Source organism: Mytilus galloprovincialis, chromosome 5, assembly GCF_965363235.1.
Source record: "Mytilus galloprovincialis chromosome 5, xbMytGall1.hap1.1, whole genome shotgun sequence".
Classification (NCBI taxonomy): Eukaryota; Metazoa; Mollusca; class Bivalvia; order Mytilida; family Mytilidae; genus Mytilus; species Mytilus galloprovincialis.
This window is the reverse complement of record NC_134842.1, coordinates 98122872-98139021: the sequence shown is the minus strand read 5'-3', so window position 1 is coordinate 98139021 and position 16150 is coordinate 98122872. Positions and strand designations below refer to the sequence as shown.

Genomic DNA, 16150 nt, shown 5'->3' with positions numbered 1-16150 from the left:
AATAGATAGATATAAATACTAAAGTGTGTCATGTCAATTCCAAATTACAAAATCCTGTATATATAGTAAATAGTATGAGATTTTTTTAATATTTTTTTTTTTTTTTTTTTTTTTTATTTATATAAATTATACTGTCACTGTAGAGTATAGGGGAAATAACTCTAACATTTATTATGAAATTAATATAATCTTATCTCCCCTTAAAACATCAATTCCTTTGCTAGATTTATTCATAACTATATAATGCCATACTGTAAATTAGTTTATACATTCAATGTTGAATGAAGAAAATAATATGCAACATCTTATGTTTGTATGTGTGTATGTTTGTGTATGTCTTATTTGTTACAATTGTATATTTGTACTTATGAACTTGCTTATATGTTTTATAAATCATCACTTCAGATATAATCATGGATAATAATGTAACGATATTATCAATGAATGTGAGGGGTCTTTTTTCAAACTCCAAAAAGAGGGCAGATGTTTTTGATTGGGCTAGGAGTAAAAATACTTCCATAGTGTGTTTTCAGGAAACTCATAGCAATAAAGACATTGAAAAATACTGGGAGGATGAATGGGGAAATAAGTGCTTTTTCAGTCATAAAGACAGTAAAAGTGCAGGTGTCTCTGTTATGTTTAAAAAGGGTCTGGATTTTGTTGTGCATAATTCTATTATTGATGATAATGGTCGTTACATTATTTTAGATATAACAATTTTTTCACAAAGATTAAGTTTTGCATGTTTGTATGGTTATAATACAGATGAACCTTCATTCTTTGACACAATAATGCAGAATATTTTAATCTTTAAAAACACAAGTGTTTTATTATGTGGTGACTGGAATGTTGTATTAGATAAATGTATGGATACATATAATATCAAACATAATAGAAACCCTAACTCCCGTAAAAAAATTGATGAAATCATTGATGTTTTTGAACTACTTGATCCTTGGCGTACATGCTATCCAGAAGATAGGAAATATACCTGGCGTCAGTCCTCACCAATAAAACAAAGTCGCCTTGATTATTTTTTAATTTCAGAAGACCTTTTTTCACTTATGAAGAATACCATTATCATTCCTGGTTATAGAACAGACCATTCGGCAATTCTTTTCACCTTCTCAGCTTGTTTAGAGAAACGGGGCAAAAGTTATTGGAAATTTAACTCTCAGTTACTTAGAGATGCAGATTATATAAAAAAGGTTAAATCATGTATTAAGGATACTATTTTGGAATACCATCTGTCAGGTGATATGGAAAATCTTCTTTCTGTTGAGTTGTCATGTAATGATCAAATATTTTTTGAAATATTAAAAATGAAGATTAGATCCTTGTCCATAAATTACAGCATTAATAAATCCAGAGAGGAAAAAAATGTCACTCTCAAACTTGAAAATGATATTTTATATTTTGAAAGTATTATGAATCTTTCTCCAAATGATGAGGTTCAAAAATCTTTATTTGAAAAAAAACTTGAACTAGAAAATTGTAGACAAAAGAAAGTTGAAGGCTTGCTGCTTAGATCCCGAGCTAACTGGCATGAGAATGGTGAAAAGTGTACAAATTATTTTTGTAAATTAGAAAAGAAAAATTTTATTAAGAAAACCATAACAGAACTTATTGATGATAAAGGTCAGCATATTTCAGAGCAATCAAAAATTCTGATGGAACAACAAAATTTTTATAAAAATTTGTACTCAAGCAAAAAATTAGATTGCAATGATACATCATTTTTTAATCATAACATTAAGCTTACAGAAGAACAAAGTGATCTTTGTGAAGGAAATTTAACTTTTAAAGAATGTGCTGAATCTTTAAAATTTATGACAAATGGTAAAAGTCCTGGTTCTGATGGGTATTCTGTAGATTTTTATAAATTTTTTTGGAAAGATATTGGCCCTTTTGTCTTTCGATCTCTTCACTTTGGATATGCGGGGGGTAAATTTTCTGATTTTCAGTATCAAAGTATAATAACTTGCATTCCTAAAGAGGGAAAAGACAGACAGTATATTAGTAATTGGCGTCCTATTAGTCTACTGAATACTGATATGAAAATAGCTTCTGCTGTTATAGCTAATAGACTTAAACCCGTTTTACCATTTATCATAAGTGACACACAAAAAGGTTTCATTAAAGACAGATTTATGGGTGAGAACACACGCCTCTTATATGATTTGATGCACTATCTTGAGGAAAATAACAAGACAGGTCTTTTATTACTTGTTGATTTTGAAAAGGCATTTGATTCCTTGGAATGGTTATTTTTAAAAAATTCTTTGAAAAGCTTTAATTTTGGGCCTTCTTTATGTAGATGGTTTGAAACTTTATACTCAGGGGCATCAAGTTGTGTTATAAATAATGGACACATGTCTAAGTTTTTTCATTTAGAAAGAGGTTGCAGACAAGGAGATCCTCTTTCTCCTTATTTATTTATAATTGGGGTTGAATTATTATCTTTGAAATTAAAAGGTAATCCTGACATAAGGGGAATTACCATCAATGATAATGAATCTCTTTTAAGCATGTACGCAGATGACACATTCCTTATGTTAGATGGAAGGGAAATATCGTTGAGGGAAACACTTTCATGTTTTGAATCTTTTTATAAAATTTCAGGTTTGAAAATAAATGCTTCAAAGACAAAAGCACTATGGGTTGGAAGTAAAAAATATTCTGATCTTATTTTATGTCCCGACTTAAAACTTCATTGGTCACATTCAAATTTTAAACTTTTGGGGATTGAATTTTCTTTAGATTTAAGCTGTATCACAGAAATTAATTTTGCTAAGAAAATTAAAGAGGTCTCTGCAATTCTGAAGAGCTGGCAACATCGAAAACTCACATTATTAGGAAAAATTACAGTAATTAAATCACTTGCTCTTTCAAAGTTGGTCCATTTATTGACTGCATTACCAAACCTATCACACTCCAGGTTAACAGAGCTCACTTCATTATTTTATGATTTCATATGGAATGGAAAACCAGACAGAATCAAGAGAAACACACTTATTGGTGATATTTCACAAGGTGGACTTAATATGGTACATCTTCATTCATTTAATATCTATTTGAAAATTAGTTGGATAAAAAGACTGCTGGCAAACCCTAGTGGTGGCTGGCAGCAGTTGTTACTGGCAGACCTTAGGCAGTATGGGGGTGAAAGGGTTTTAAATCTTCAGAAAGAAAAGCTGATTGAGATTTCTAAAAGATGTAAAAACTCTTTCTGGAAGGATGTTTTACTATGCTTTTCCGTTGCAAAACCTATTACTGAGATTTCTGTCAGTGACATTTTATCCTTAGATATTTTGAACTTTTCTTCTTTGGATGATTTCCCATATTACATTCAATGGGAAAAGGGGGGTGTGCAGTCAGTAAGTGACCTTATTAATCGTGAAAATATGATTTTTTATAAATTTGAGCAATTTCAAGAAAAAGTACAAACCTACAATTTTGTTAAATATTATGGTTTGATATCAAAAATCCCTAACATTATGAAAAAATGCCTTAAAGAAAACTGTCTAAATCAAGATATAGATAAGTCTAACACTAGTGATACTTTCTTAAAAAAAATCATGTGTAATGTGAAAGCCAAATTTGTATATAAAAACTTAGTAGATGAAGTTATTCAACTACCAACAATCAAATTTTTGAAATGGGAAGAACTGTTAGTTATTGATACTACAGAATGGTCAGAGTATTTCATGATAACAAAAAAGTCTTGTAGAGATGCTTATTTAAGAACCTTTCAATATAAATTTTTGCATAGAATTATAGCAACTAATACCTTTTTGTATAAAATCAAATTAAAAGATACCAAGTTATGTACTTTTTGTAAACTTGGAGAAGAAACCATTGAACACCTGTTTTTTGAATGCCCAATAACTTTTCAATTGTGGCAGTCTTTTTCCAATATTGTGAAACTTTTTTTTGTAAATTTTGATCTCAACAAAGAGAATGTGTTTCTTGGATGCAAACAAGAAAGTTTATTATTGAATCTGCTAATCATAATTACAAAAAATTATATATATAAATGTAAATTAAATGAAACAAAACCAAATATCATTGAGTTAAAGAATAAAATAAAGAAATACCAATTTCTTGAAAACCATATTGCAAAGAAAAATGATAAAGTCCAAGTTTGTGAAAAATTTTGGTCTCCTTTACATGTAATATTTAACTAAGTGTTGTTTTCATATTATCTATGTTTAGTTCAGAGAAAAGAAATAATTTATAAATTATGAGCAAATTACATTTCTTTAAAAAAATTGTATTAAAAAGTAAGTCATGATACATATTGTAGCAAAACAGATGAGTGAAAGTATTAGTGTTGTATGTGAGTAAGTCAGAGAGAGAGAGAGGAGAGATAAATCAAATACAATTTATATGTAACCTAAAATATTGTTAAAAATAAATTAGTCAGAGATTCATTTTGTATATTGCTATTTTCTTCTTCTTCTGTATTTACCCCTTGATACCATTGTCAGGTGGTAGTGTAATGGGGTGTGTAAAATCCTGACTATTGAAAAACAAATAAAAGATAAAAAAAAAAAAAAGAATTTTTACTGTTATTAGCATGAAGGTACCCCCATACACCTTATCGCTAATCCTGGCTGACCCGGCCGCTTGAACTTTTGACGTCAACAACAATCACTTTTCCATTGTGGCGTCAGATATTTTGTTTTATGAAGTCAACATTTTACGGGAAAGTGTGTGATAATCCAGCAATGGCGGACAAATAGCGATAAGGTGTATTATGACCCTCTATAATGAATTAAGTCCTAAACTATGGGAACATACTTAACATATACACACTGTGTAAATTGTAAATAAACATGAAATTGTTATGTTGTGGCCAAACTGGTTCTTGGGGTGAACACCAAGTTTTCATAAAATTCTGGAGGCCTCCTAGACGACTTAATTTGTTGAAAATTGGTATGGACAATACTGTTACATGTAATGCAGTACAAGCTATTGTTGTTATGTCACATAAATACATGCATGTTTCAATGGCATATATGTCAAATTTCTGTATTGTACCTTCGATATTTGTTCACTAATAGATGCATGAAATTAACTGAAACTCGCAAACCAATACATTTTATGAAAAATTAACATTAGGCCACGCTTTTTTAATTTGTTGTTTTACGGATTTTCCCTATGAAAAAGTTGGGTTGGTCGGGGGAAAAAAATCCTTTAAGAAAGAAAAATATGCAAAAAAACTATATTTCCCTTTCTAACAATATTTTTGATATGCTAATTTGTCATCATTTCTTAAATTTAAGTTGGATGAAATATTATTGCTCAGCTGTCCTAAACATCGCATGACATCGTCTAAAATTTTCTGTGGAAAAGGGGGGTTGTGTCCACGGACAAAATTAAATCGTCATTTCACTAACAAGAAAGAAAAAAACCCAGAACTGTGTAGCTCTTAATCAATTTCAGGAAACTTGGTGAATTATGATCTTCAAGCACGAAAACTGTTAAAGAAAAAATTGCAAAAACGTTGTACAAAAATGACTTTTTTCAATGCACATGTCAGAAACGTAATAGACTCATCCACTGGAAAAAGAAGAATATCGGGGTCATCAGTTGTCTTGCATTCCTGTTTTTATATTCAAATGGACGAATTTTTTTTATTATATTTGAAACAAGAAAATTCTAAATGATTTGTTTACATTTATTTAGTACTTTTAACTTGTTGCATCTTACGGAGTGATGACTAATACGGGAAACGAACTTATGGTGTAATGGGTTTTAAAAACAGGTTTTGTTCTGCAAAATTATTTGCGCAAACGACATTTCAAGGTCAGTTATGATTGAATTTTCTATTTTTCATGTTTTTAGATACGTAAATTGGAAGTTTTATTTTTTCACAAAAGAAAGTGTTATCAATTCTGTTAACTTAGTGTATATAAAAAAGAATATTTTATTTATTTTTCTGGGATAATGTATTTGTTAGGGTTGGCGGGAATTAAAAAAGCATGAAAAGTAAATTTTATTTTTATTCTGAAAATCGGCAAAAAAGGGTTTGCAGATCCTTAAACCAACAAATTAAAAAAACCTGGCCTTAGCTCGTACTGCATTACATGTAGAAATATATTTTGCCTGAAAACCCAAAATTTGGCAGAAAATAGTGAAATTGGGTATAATGTCATTTTGAGTCTTTCACAGAAAATGACAGATACGCATAATAACGATAATATTTTTTTAGTGACAAAAGTACAATGATTTAACATTTTAAATCAATCAAAATATTTTAAAAAAATAATAGTGATTTTAAGTCACAAACTTTTTGTGTATGGTACTTCATGTGTGAAATTATGCGCATTTGAATAGTCCCGATCCACCTTAATTACTAGATTACAATGTACTGTTCATAGGAAAAAACTTATTTTCAAAAAGATTAGTAAAAGACATTGAATTAAGATAAATGACATTTTTGATTTTTTTTCTTTCTAAGTAAATTGTTTGAACAGTTTATTGGTAGGTTTCATTGTTATTTTATGTACATTTGTAGTTAACAACATGACAAGTTATAGATCAAGTTAGAATTTCGTTCCATTACAATGAATGTTGAACTTGTAGGGTACTATATTTTGCCATGCAATACTCACAGAATGCTTGTTTAAATCCTGGGCCTGATGCATATACTGGGCACTCCAGCTTCCCCCCCCCCCCCCCCCCCCCAATAAAAACTGGCCGCCATGAAATAGCCTAAATGCGGTGCTTAAAAGTAGCTAAAATATCAAAACTAAAAATAGAATGAAGAAAGGTTAATTTCAGCTATAAAGTTACTAATAGATATTAAAAATATATTTACAGACAATGGAAATCAAAATAAATATGCAAAAAGGAGAGAAACTAATAGCAGTAAATCATATTATCAAGAATCAAGTCCACGACGTCCAACACCACAGAAAAATAAATATGCTGTGGATAAGAGACCTAGACCCAGGGGAGGAGGAGGATATCCAAGAGAAGACGTAATTCAATTTAATTCATTATATTTACACTTTTGCTTGATTATAGTTTGTTTAATTTCTCATTATTAATACCTTGTTAGTATAAGAAACATAAATTATTTTAAACAGATTTTCAACCTGATATGTGTCTAGTATTTTAAAATTTAACAGTTAATCTTCAGTTATTCAGAGAAATTTAATCAATAGTTTAAAATACTTCAAAAATAATCTGAACACATACTTTGACCTTTAAAATTTGAATAGGAAAAGGGAAGTAACTATGTTATTAATGTAAACAGTTATATATTGCACAACATATTGCAACTTCCTTTGAAAAATTTCAAAGTTTGATTTGAAAGAAAGAGGATTAGAAGGAACAGGGATGACTTTTTGGTTGAAAATTCTAAATTTTGCAAACTATTATTATAACAGTATTATTTATTGTGGTGGCTTCTTAGTACATGAACTGTTATTGGGTAAGAATTATATTTTTTGAAGTACTTGAACATAAACTTTTACTGGGTTAGTTTATAATTTTTATTTTCAATACTTCACTGTTGGTAAAGATGCTTTTAAAATTGTTTGCAGTCTACATAATAAAAGTACTATGACTTTAGATTTTGATTTAAACAAGTATGTCGGAAGTACAATTTTACGAAATGAACTATAATTTATAGGGCATAGTATGTATACATAATTTGACAGTATGTAAATTATTTTAAAAAATGAACATTTCTAAATATCTTAATTTTGAATAGAACACATATATTCTGCAGGTAAATATTGTAAGATCAATGTAGCAACACTTCAAGAAATACAGGGACCTGCCTCTGTGGCTGAGTGGTCTTAGTAGTTGATCTACTGTTTCACTAGCCAGTAAACACTGAGGTTGTGAGTTTGAATCCCGCACTTTGCCTGTGCACTCTACTCCAATATTAATTAACTAGGATTGTCAGGTTTCTGACCAAAGGTTATGTTTTTTCCAGGCACTCTGCTTCCTCTGACAACTAAAACTGACCTGTTGTAGATAGGGCAATAGTTTTGAAAATGATTTTAATTGCTAATTAATCAAACAATCAATCCAGAGATACCACAATCAATTAAAATTTTCAAATTGAAAAAAAAACTGAATGATTATTTTTGTATTTTTGACAGGTGAACGAGGAGTACCCTGTTGATTATGGTTCACCTCTATTAAAAGGAAAAAAGGTTAATTTAAACCATTTACTCAATTTCTCCTATGCTCGGAATGATTCTTATGAAGAACCCCCTCACTGGAGTGCAGGGGGAAGGGGCAATGTCAGGAGAAGGACTGGTGGAAGAATTAGCTATAACAAGGAACAGTTTCTACAAGCAAAGTAAGTGTAGTTTTCCAATTTAGATAATTATATTCATAGGAATGTATTGTTGAAATAAATCCTGTTCCAGAATTAAATGCACAGGAGGCACCTTTTTTTTAGACCTTAACCACCAATTATCATGATTAAATAAAATAAAAAATGCAACCACCTACTATTATTTCATTTGTGTGCCTCCAATATTCGGACTAAATTATCAAATGAAATTGATAAAACTTATAAACAGCACAGGAAATTTAAAAAGCATCAGGACAGCCCACATAAATCAGTCAGAGGCATGTTAGGTACTGTATACATATACAAATTTAAATTAATGAAACCAAGGGAAAAAAAATTCAACGTATTTTATTACAGAAATGTTATAGAATTTTCATTAATTATTTTTATTTAACAGCTATCAGTTTATTGTAAAAGAAGCTGGGGATTATGCCATACATAACATTGATCCAGATAAATTAGTGGATTGGGATAATGTGGAACTCATTGTAAGTACTTCTACTTTCCATTTTGAGTTGACTGAAAACTCTGTGTTATTTGGAAGATTGATGAAGAAATATATATTTATACTGCTAAATTGCACAGTGGTGAAAACAAACAAAAGATGAAAAAAATTTACTTACACTATCAAAAATTAGGGGTGTCATCAAATTTTATTAAAACAATATGGCTTGTACTGTCATGACTGCGGTTTCTTTTCCAAAAGTCTTTTGGTATAGGATTTGTGGTTAATTGTCAAGACAATCACTAACTGACAATTACTGAAAAATGCACACAACAACAAAAATAACACAAACAATCAAAACTACAAAAAAAAACTAAAGCTTGATCAAATTTATTTGTCTCCAAATTGGCTGTAAATTATTCCTTTTTTTTTATTTCCATATAATTTATCTGGAGAATGCAAGATATAATATATGGCTAGAGTAAAGTACATTATTTAAGATAATACATTTCTCTAAATATTTTAAGTTACAAATAGACACATTGCACTTCCATTAACAACTGCTTTTAACTAAATATCTGTTCTTTTCAGAAAGTAAACAGTCATGAAATATCATCTTGTCCTATATGTTTGGACAAACCATTAGCAGGTAAGAAAGAGAAATACTGATGTGTAATATGTGTGATTATCTTCCTTACAAGTGCTAAATCCGAGGTATTTCAGATCAGTAGTCAATTGTTCTAGCTGTGACAAAATTGGGCCATAATAAATAATAGGTTTGTTTGCCAAAACGCTACCCAGAAAAAAGCTGCCTACTCAAATTCTTTTATTGTCCTGATTTGAAGAAGTTTTTTTTTAATCAAATAGGCATGATGACTAATAAACATCTGATACTTCAATTTCTTATTTGTGTGGCCTTGGTATGAAAATTAGATATTTTAAATTAAGTTGAACTCCACAATGAAATGCATTAAAATATTTTATATATTTGGCTTTAAACACTTTTCAATCAGTGTACCTGAGGAAGTTAAAGACTGTTCCAATATTAAGTGGACCTAGACCTAGTTTAAAATCAGATCTTCATTAAAGTATAAAATTTTTAGAAGATATGAGCAATAGCAATAAAATTGAGAATGGAAATGGGGAATGTATCAAAGAGACAACAACCCGACCATAGAACAGACAACAGCAGAAGGTCACCAACAGGTTACATACATATACTTGATCTGAGTAATCATGGTTACTGAGTAGTTGAGAAATGTGATTAAACTATAAACATGTAAACATGAATTTTATAAGATTAATACTTTTGAGTGTCTAATATTTTTGTAACTATTTGTTCATATATTTTATAAAAAAAATTATTTGACTAATTTCAGCCAAAATGACCAGATGTGGCCATATTTACTGTTGGCCATGTATTCTCCACTATCTGGCATTAGGAGAGAAAACTTGGAGGAAATGTCCCATATGTTATGAAGCTATCCATGATAAGGATTTGAAAAGGTAGGCTTAACTATTTAAGATCATGCATGACATCACCACTCACTTTATGTCAATATACTTAACAAAAGCATCATTGAGTTAAGGGTTCTTACTAAAGGCAAGTCCATGAGTTCTGTCTCATCCAAATCTGTTGCAACTCATCAGTTTCAATATTTGAGAGTCCAAAGATTCAGAAAAATTGAAAAATGTATCAACTGAGCACACTTATTGTCATTTTATAACAAAGGTTTTAAAAAAAATAATCAAATTTGATGTCATTTCCTTGCTTAATTTTGTCAATGAGACTGAAATCACATCATATGTCAATAGAATTTAATCTTCTTAAAGCTGGACAAAAATGACAAGTTCGTGGAACTATGGATTTAACATCAGTAGACTTAACCTTTGGTCAAACTGACTTAAAAGTTTATATGCAGAGTTCAAGTTTTTGAATATCAGAAGAAAGAGGATAAAGCTATTGTTTTGTACAAGAATTGAAAAGATGAAGGGAACATTTTGAACTTGTTTGACAACTGTTGTGAACATACAGTGTATTCTTTGTAGTGTTGTAACACAGGAAGTTCATAAATACAATACAGGGGAGACAATTACAATGACACTGATGAGGAGAGAGAAAGGAATGACTTATGCCTTGCCCAAAGCTCTGTGGGAGAAGAAGGAAGGACAAATACATAGTTACACAGGTGATAATTAAGCTTCATATGACATGTCATTCATTCAGATACAAATTAACAGTATATATTAATATTAGCAGGGGTTAGCTCATGTGAGAGGATCTGAGCATTGATGTTGGTATTGATCTTAGGTTTCAGTTTTTCAGAGGGCTTTTTCATATGGTGAAGTTATTGTTTAATGAACACTCTGTTGTGTAGAATATCTGCAGGATATTATAAAACTGGGTTGTAATTTTTGCACAGATTATTTGGTCATGCATAAATGCTTTCCACTTCTGAAAATAGACATGTTATATTTTTTGCTGAATTTAAGTTAGAATATATCTACATCCGAAAAATTATGACATCAAATGATAAAATGTTTATTTTGCAATAAAATATTTTAAGGGAACTGTGACTTTAAGCAATGGCTGAAAATTTACATCCATATGTAAATTTGTCTATATTAACCAAACAGGAATTTAATGATTATCCAAAGTGAATTGAGTGCTAATTTTGGTCAGAGGAGATGACATTTTTAGTTATTGGAATTTTATTTTGTTTAATTCTTATTTTAGATAATGTAAACAAAACAAACTTCCTGAAGTTGTTATCTATGTCAGAGGAAGATATTCAAAAGTTTGTTGTAGAACCAGAGAGATTGACATTACAGAATAAACTTAAAGATGCAGAGGTAAACATCAGTTATTAAATGGATTTATGTTATTGTTGTTCTGAAAATAGTTGCTGAACTTCATAAGGTGTTCCAAGAAAAAATTAGGTTAATTTTTTTCCAAACAAAATCATCCATGAAAAAAGACCAATGAAAAAATTCTTCTAAATTAGTTTTGCCAACAAAATACGCATATATTATTTCTTCTATGAGATATATACGTCTTTGCTGAATGTGCATAATGAAGGAAAAAAACGGATATTTATGATACAAAATCAGAACAGACACAGTAAATACACATTATAAGCTAAGTAAATAGCTTTTTTTGATGTTCTTTCTGTTTAAGTCACGGTGGGGCCTTCAACATACTGTGGACTCCTTATTTGTTGGATACCAATTTTTGTGGGTACAGGTGAACCACAAAATTAAATGATCAACAAATTACAAATTTTATATATAATATACTACAATGTACTATAGACTTTGTATGTAATATGTTTGACACGAAATCAAATATCCATGAAAATGCAAGTTTTCCTCAACGAAAATTGATACCCACAAAAATAAATGAATATACAGTAGTGTAGAGCAAAAAATGTCTCATTTTATTGGAAGTTTAAGACAGGCCCTAGCTCCAGTTTGAGCAAAATTTGAAAAATAATTGGGATAGGTTTATACATGGTTATAATTCATTTGATCTTGTTTAATTTTCAGACATCAGAAGTTGCTTTTATAGATTCTGCACTACATTTATTGAAGGTAAGTTTGTTGTTGTTTCTAATAGATATTACATAGATATAATAATATAAAAAGATGTGGTATGAGTGCCAATGAGACAACTCTCCATCCAAGTCAAAATTTGTAAAGTAAACCATTAGAGGTCAAAGTGTGCCTTCAACACAGAGCCTTGGCTCACACAAAAAAGAAAGCTATTAAGGGCCTCAAAAATTACTAGTGTAAAACAATTCATGTATGATATATAAATGTAAGATTAAGAAAGACAAAAAAGATACGTCAGACAAAGGATATATTGTTACAGCTTTGCTATGATAATATTAATGTCCAAGAAAAAGGTAAACCATATAAAAAAAATGCCCCTTATGCTTATGGTAGGAAGTTTCAACAAATTTAAAATCAACACATCTGCTAAGGGCCGTTTCAAAATTAAAATTTTGAGGAGGTCACTTATTTTAGCAGATCTGCAATGAATAAAACATTAATTATTTTTTTCTTACAATTGTTGAGGATAATTTCCATACATAATCTCCACCCATAAATGACACTTGAATTTTAAAAGAAGTACCTTCCAACATACAATTACAACCTTACCTGAAAATATCTAGTTCATATAATTTATTACAGACAAGACAGCAGAAAACAGATGGTTCAAGCAACAATAGCAGCAGTAGATCAGAATCAGAATCTTCAACTGAAGAAATACCAGAGTCTGCTGTGTCTGTACCTAAAATGCTACCATCTACTAAGGTAAATACTCTATTATATCTACCATGGCTACAATACTTAAAACTGTTGAAGAGAATTCAAAAAATTAAAGGCCAATTTTAAGTATCACTTTCTTAATCATATGGCATTCACATTATATTGTTTTACACATATTTTAAGTCTTCTAGTAGCAAAAACTAATATAGAAATATGTCTAAATGATTCCAAAGATATTTACTACTGTAGATAAAACTTGTTTTTGATTTTCTGATATTGATGCGTCATAATATCTGCTAAGTATAATATTAGCTGGTCTACAGTTATGATGTAAAAATAAGGAGAAGTGGTATGATAACCAAATTATCTACCAGAGTTCTAAAGAGGTTGATTAAGGAGAAGTGGTATAATAACCAAATTATCTACCAGAGTTCTAAAGAGGTTGATTAAGGAGAAGTGGTATGATAACCAAATTATCTACCAGAGTTCTAAAGAGGTTGATTATATCCATTAATAACCACTATAGTCTATACAGGTGTCTTTTATGCTCATTTATGTTCTGGATACCTTAATTCACCAGAAAGAAAACGTTTTCAAATAATTTGATGAAAATAGATAGATTGTAGTATTTTGTTCAGGTATCAAATGGAAAAATGAATTATTTACAAGGAATATTCAATACATATATTTAATTTTTCAGGCAAAAAACTATGCATCTGCCTTCTCTGATGATGAAGAAGACAGTATGGATGTATCACAAGACAGAAGCTTAAGCCCTTCTGAGGCTGAAGTTACTGTACCAGATAAAGAAAGAACTCCTAGTCCTCCTTCAGAAGCAGTGGCGATTGCCAGTAAACCTGAACCTGAAGACTTGTCAGCCGTCTGTGGTTCCCCTCAGGACCCAAGACAGTCACCACCTGTTGATGTTCTACCTGATTCCTTACCAGTTGAGGAAGCAGCTGAATATCTAGAGATGCCAGTGGTTACTGAAGACCAGCAAAGTAAAAAGAGACAGTTCAATGACAATGCTTTCTATTTTTACCAAGGTAAGTTTTATCTCACAAAGGGTGCTAGTCTTAAACTTGCAGTGACTTTAAGATGAAGAACAGCTGTTCCTTTGCGAATTGTGTTGGTTTTTTTTTTGTTGTGCATGTACTGATTATGTGTCATGAATTCATACCTTTTGTTTTTTGTCGAGCCTGCAACTTTTGTTGCAGAAAGCTCGACATAGGGATAGTGATCCGGCGGCGGCTACGGCGGCGGCGTTAGCTCACTTCTTAAAAGCTTTATATTTTAGAAGGTGGAAGACCTGGATGCTTCATACTTTGTATATAGATGCTTCATGTTACGAAGTTTCTGTCAGTCACATGTCCAATGTCCTTGACCTCATTTTCATGGTTCAGTGACCACTTGAAAAAAAAGTTCAAATTTTGTAATGTTGAATTCTCTCTTATTATAAGTAATAGGATAACTATATTTGATATGTGCGTACCTTGCAAGGTCCTCATGTCTGTCAGACAGTTTTCACTTGACCTCGACCTCATTTCATGGATCAGTGAACAAGGTTAAGTTTTGGTGGTCAAGTCCATATCTCAGATACTATAAGCAATAGGGCTAGTATATTCGGTGTATGGAAGGACTGTAAGGTGTACATGTCCAACTGGCAGGTGTCATCTGACCTTGACCTCACTTTCATGGTTCAGTGGTTATAGTTAAATTTTTGTGTTTTGGTCTGTTTTTCTCATACCATATGCAATAGGTCTACTATATTTGTTGTATGGAATGATTGTTAAGTGTACATGTCTAGCGGGCAGATGTCATGTGACCTTGACCTCATTTTCATGGTTCAGTGGTCAAAGTTAAGTTTTTGAGTTTTGGTCTTTTTATCTAATGCTATATGCCATAGGTCAACTATATTTGGTGTATGGAAATATTTTATGATCTTTATGTCAGTCGAGCAGGTTTTATTTAACTTCACGGTCCATTGCACAGTGTTAAGTTTTTGTGTTTTGGTCTATTTTTCTTAAACTATAAGTAATGTGTCAACTATATATGTTGTATAGAAGCATTGTTAGCTGTACCTGTCTGCCTGGCATGGTTCATCTGACCTGGACCTCTTTTTCAAGGTTCATTGGTCTTTGTTTAGTTATCTTGGTTAATGTTAAGTTTATGTGACAGTTGTAATAAAGCTTAGCTTTATACTTAGGACTATCAACATAATATCAATGATTAGTATAGAAGGCGAGACATTTCAGCGTGTGCACTCTTGTCTATTATTAACATGATTTGAAAATTGTGTAATTCACAGTGCACAGAAAAATGTTCTAAGATTTTAAAAAGATTTCTATTTATTAAAAGATACAGGATTTTACAATATTAAAAAGTGAATCATTGTCAACCTGCTGTATTATAGGGGGGGATAGGACCTTTATCTGGACTCCCGGATCGGGTGTTTTTAAGCTCGGGATTTCGGGATTGACCCTTTCGGGATCCGGTATTCTATTTTTCGAATTAAGGGACTTCGGGATTTCGTGTTTTTAAGCCCGGGATTTTGGGATCAGGGCCCCTCCTAACCCCCCTCATTATACAATCTACTTAATATAGGAAGCTGACTGTAGAATATTTCTATTAAGACCTGCCTAAAGTGAAGGGACATAATATTTTCTTGTTGTGCATCCGAACGTTTTGTACCTTGTTGGTTTTAATGTTGCACAACTGTAGAATATTGAAATCAGAGTTTATGATTAGAAACAAAATTGTATATTTTTTAACTTTCAGCTTCAGATGGACAGCATATCTACCTGCATGCCTTGAATGCCAGGTGTCTAGTGAAGGAGTATGGTTCCCTGTCTAACTGTCCAGAGACTATCACTGCTAATATAGTACAGATGGAAAACATATTTATGTCTGAGGTAAGCACATGGGGAATGCATTGAGATGGGAGCTTTAGTTTAATAAGTATTCTAGACAGTAGGTTTTTGTTTGAGATTCAAAAGATTGCAGTCTGTGCCAAACTGTATTATGGTTTGTCTGACCGAAAAAGAAATTTGACATTTTCTGCTATATGTTCAACAGAAATTTTTATGCCCCACCTACGATAGTAGAGGGGC

At 31.1% G+C, this 16150-nt stretch overlaps 1 protein-coding gene across 2 annotated transcripts in view; it reads left to right on the top strand.

Moving 5' to 3' along the window:
• Positions 1–16150, top strand: part of LOC143076849 (E3 ubiquitin-protein ligase RNF10-like) — a 33940-nt gene that overhangs the window by 6014 nt on the left and 11776 nt on the right. The window contains exons 2-12 of one of the 2 annotated variants that reach the window (XM_076252743.1): positions 6829–6989; positions 8124–8326; positions 8721–8811; positions 9360–9417; positions 10148–10274; positions 10818–10957; positions 11506–11621; positions 12315–12359; positions 12963–13085; positions 13741–14086; positions 15819–15952. In XM_076252743.1, the coding sequence (XP_076108858.1) occupies positions 6829–6989; positions 8124–8326; positions 8721–8811; positions 9360–9417; positions 10148–10274; positions 10818–10957; positions 11506–11621; positions 12315–12359; positions 12963–13085; positions 13741–14086; positions 15819–15952 (1544 nt within the window). Of the gene's footprint in view, positions 1–6828; positions 6990–7323; positions 7445–8123; positions 8327–8720; positions 8812–9359; positions 9418–10147; positions 10275–10817; positions 10958–11505; positions 11622–12314; positions 12360–12962; positions 13086–13740; positions 14087–15818; positions 15953–16150 lie in introns of those variants that run through there. The other variant, XM_076252744.1, reaches the window with a different exon arrangement.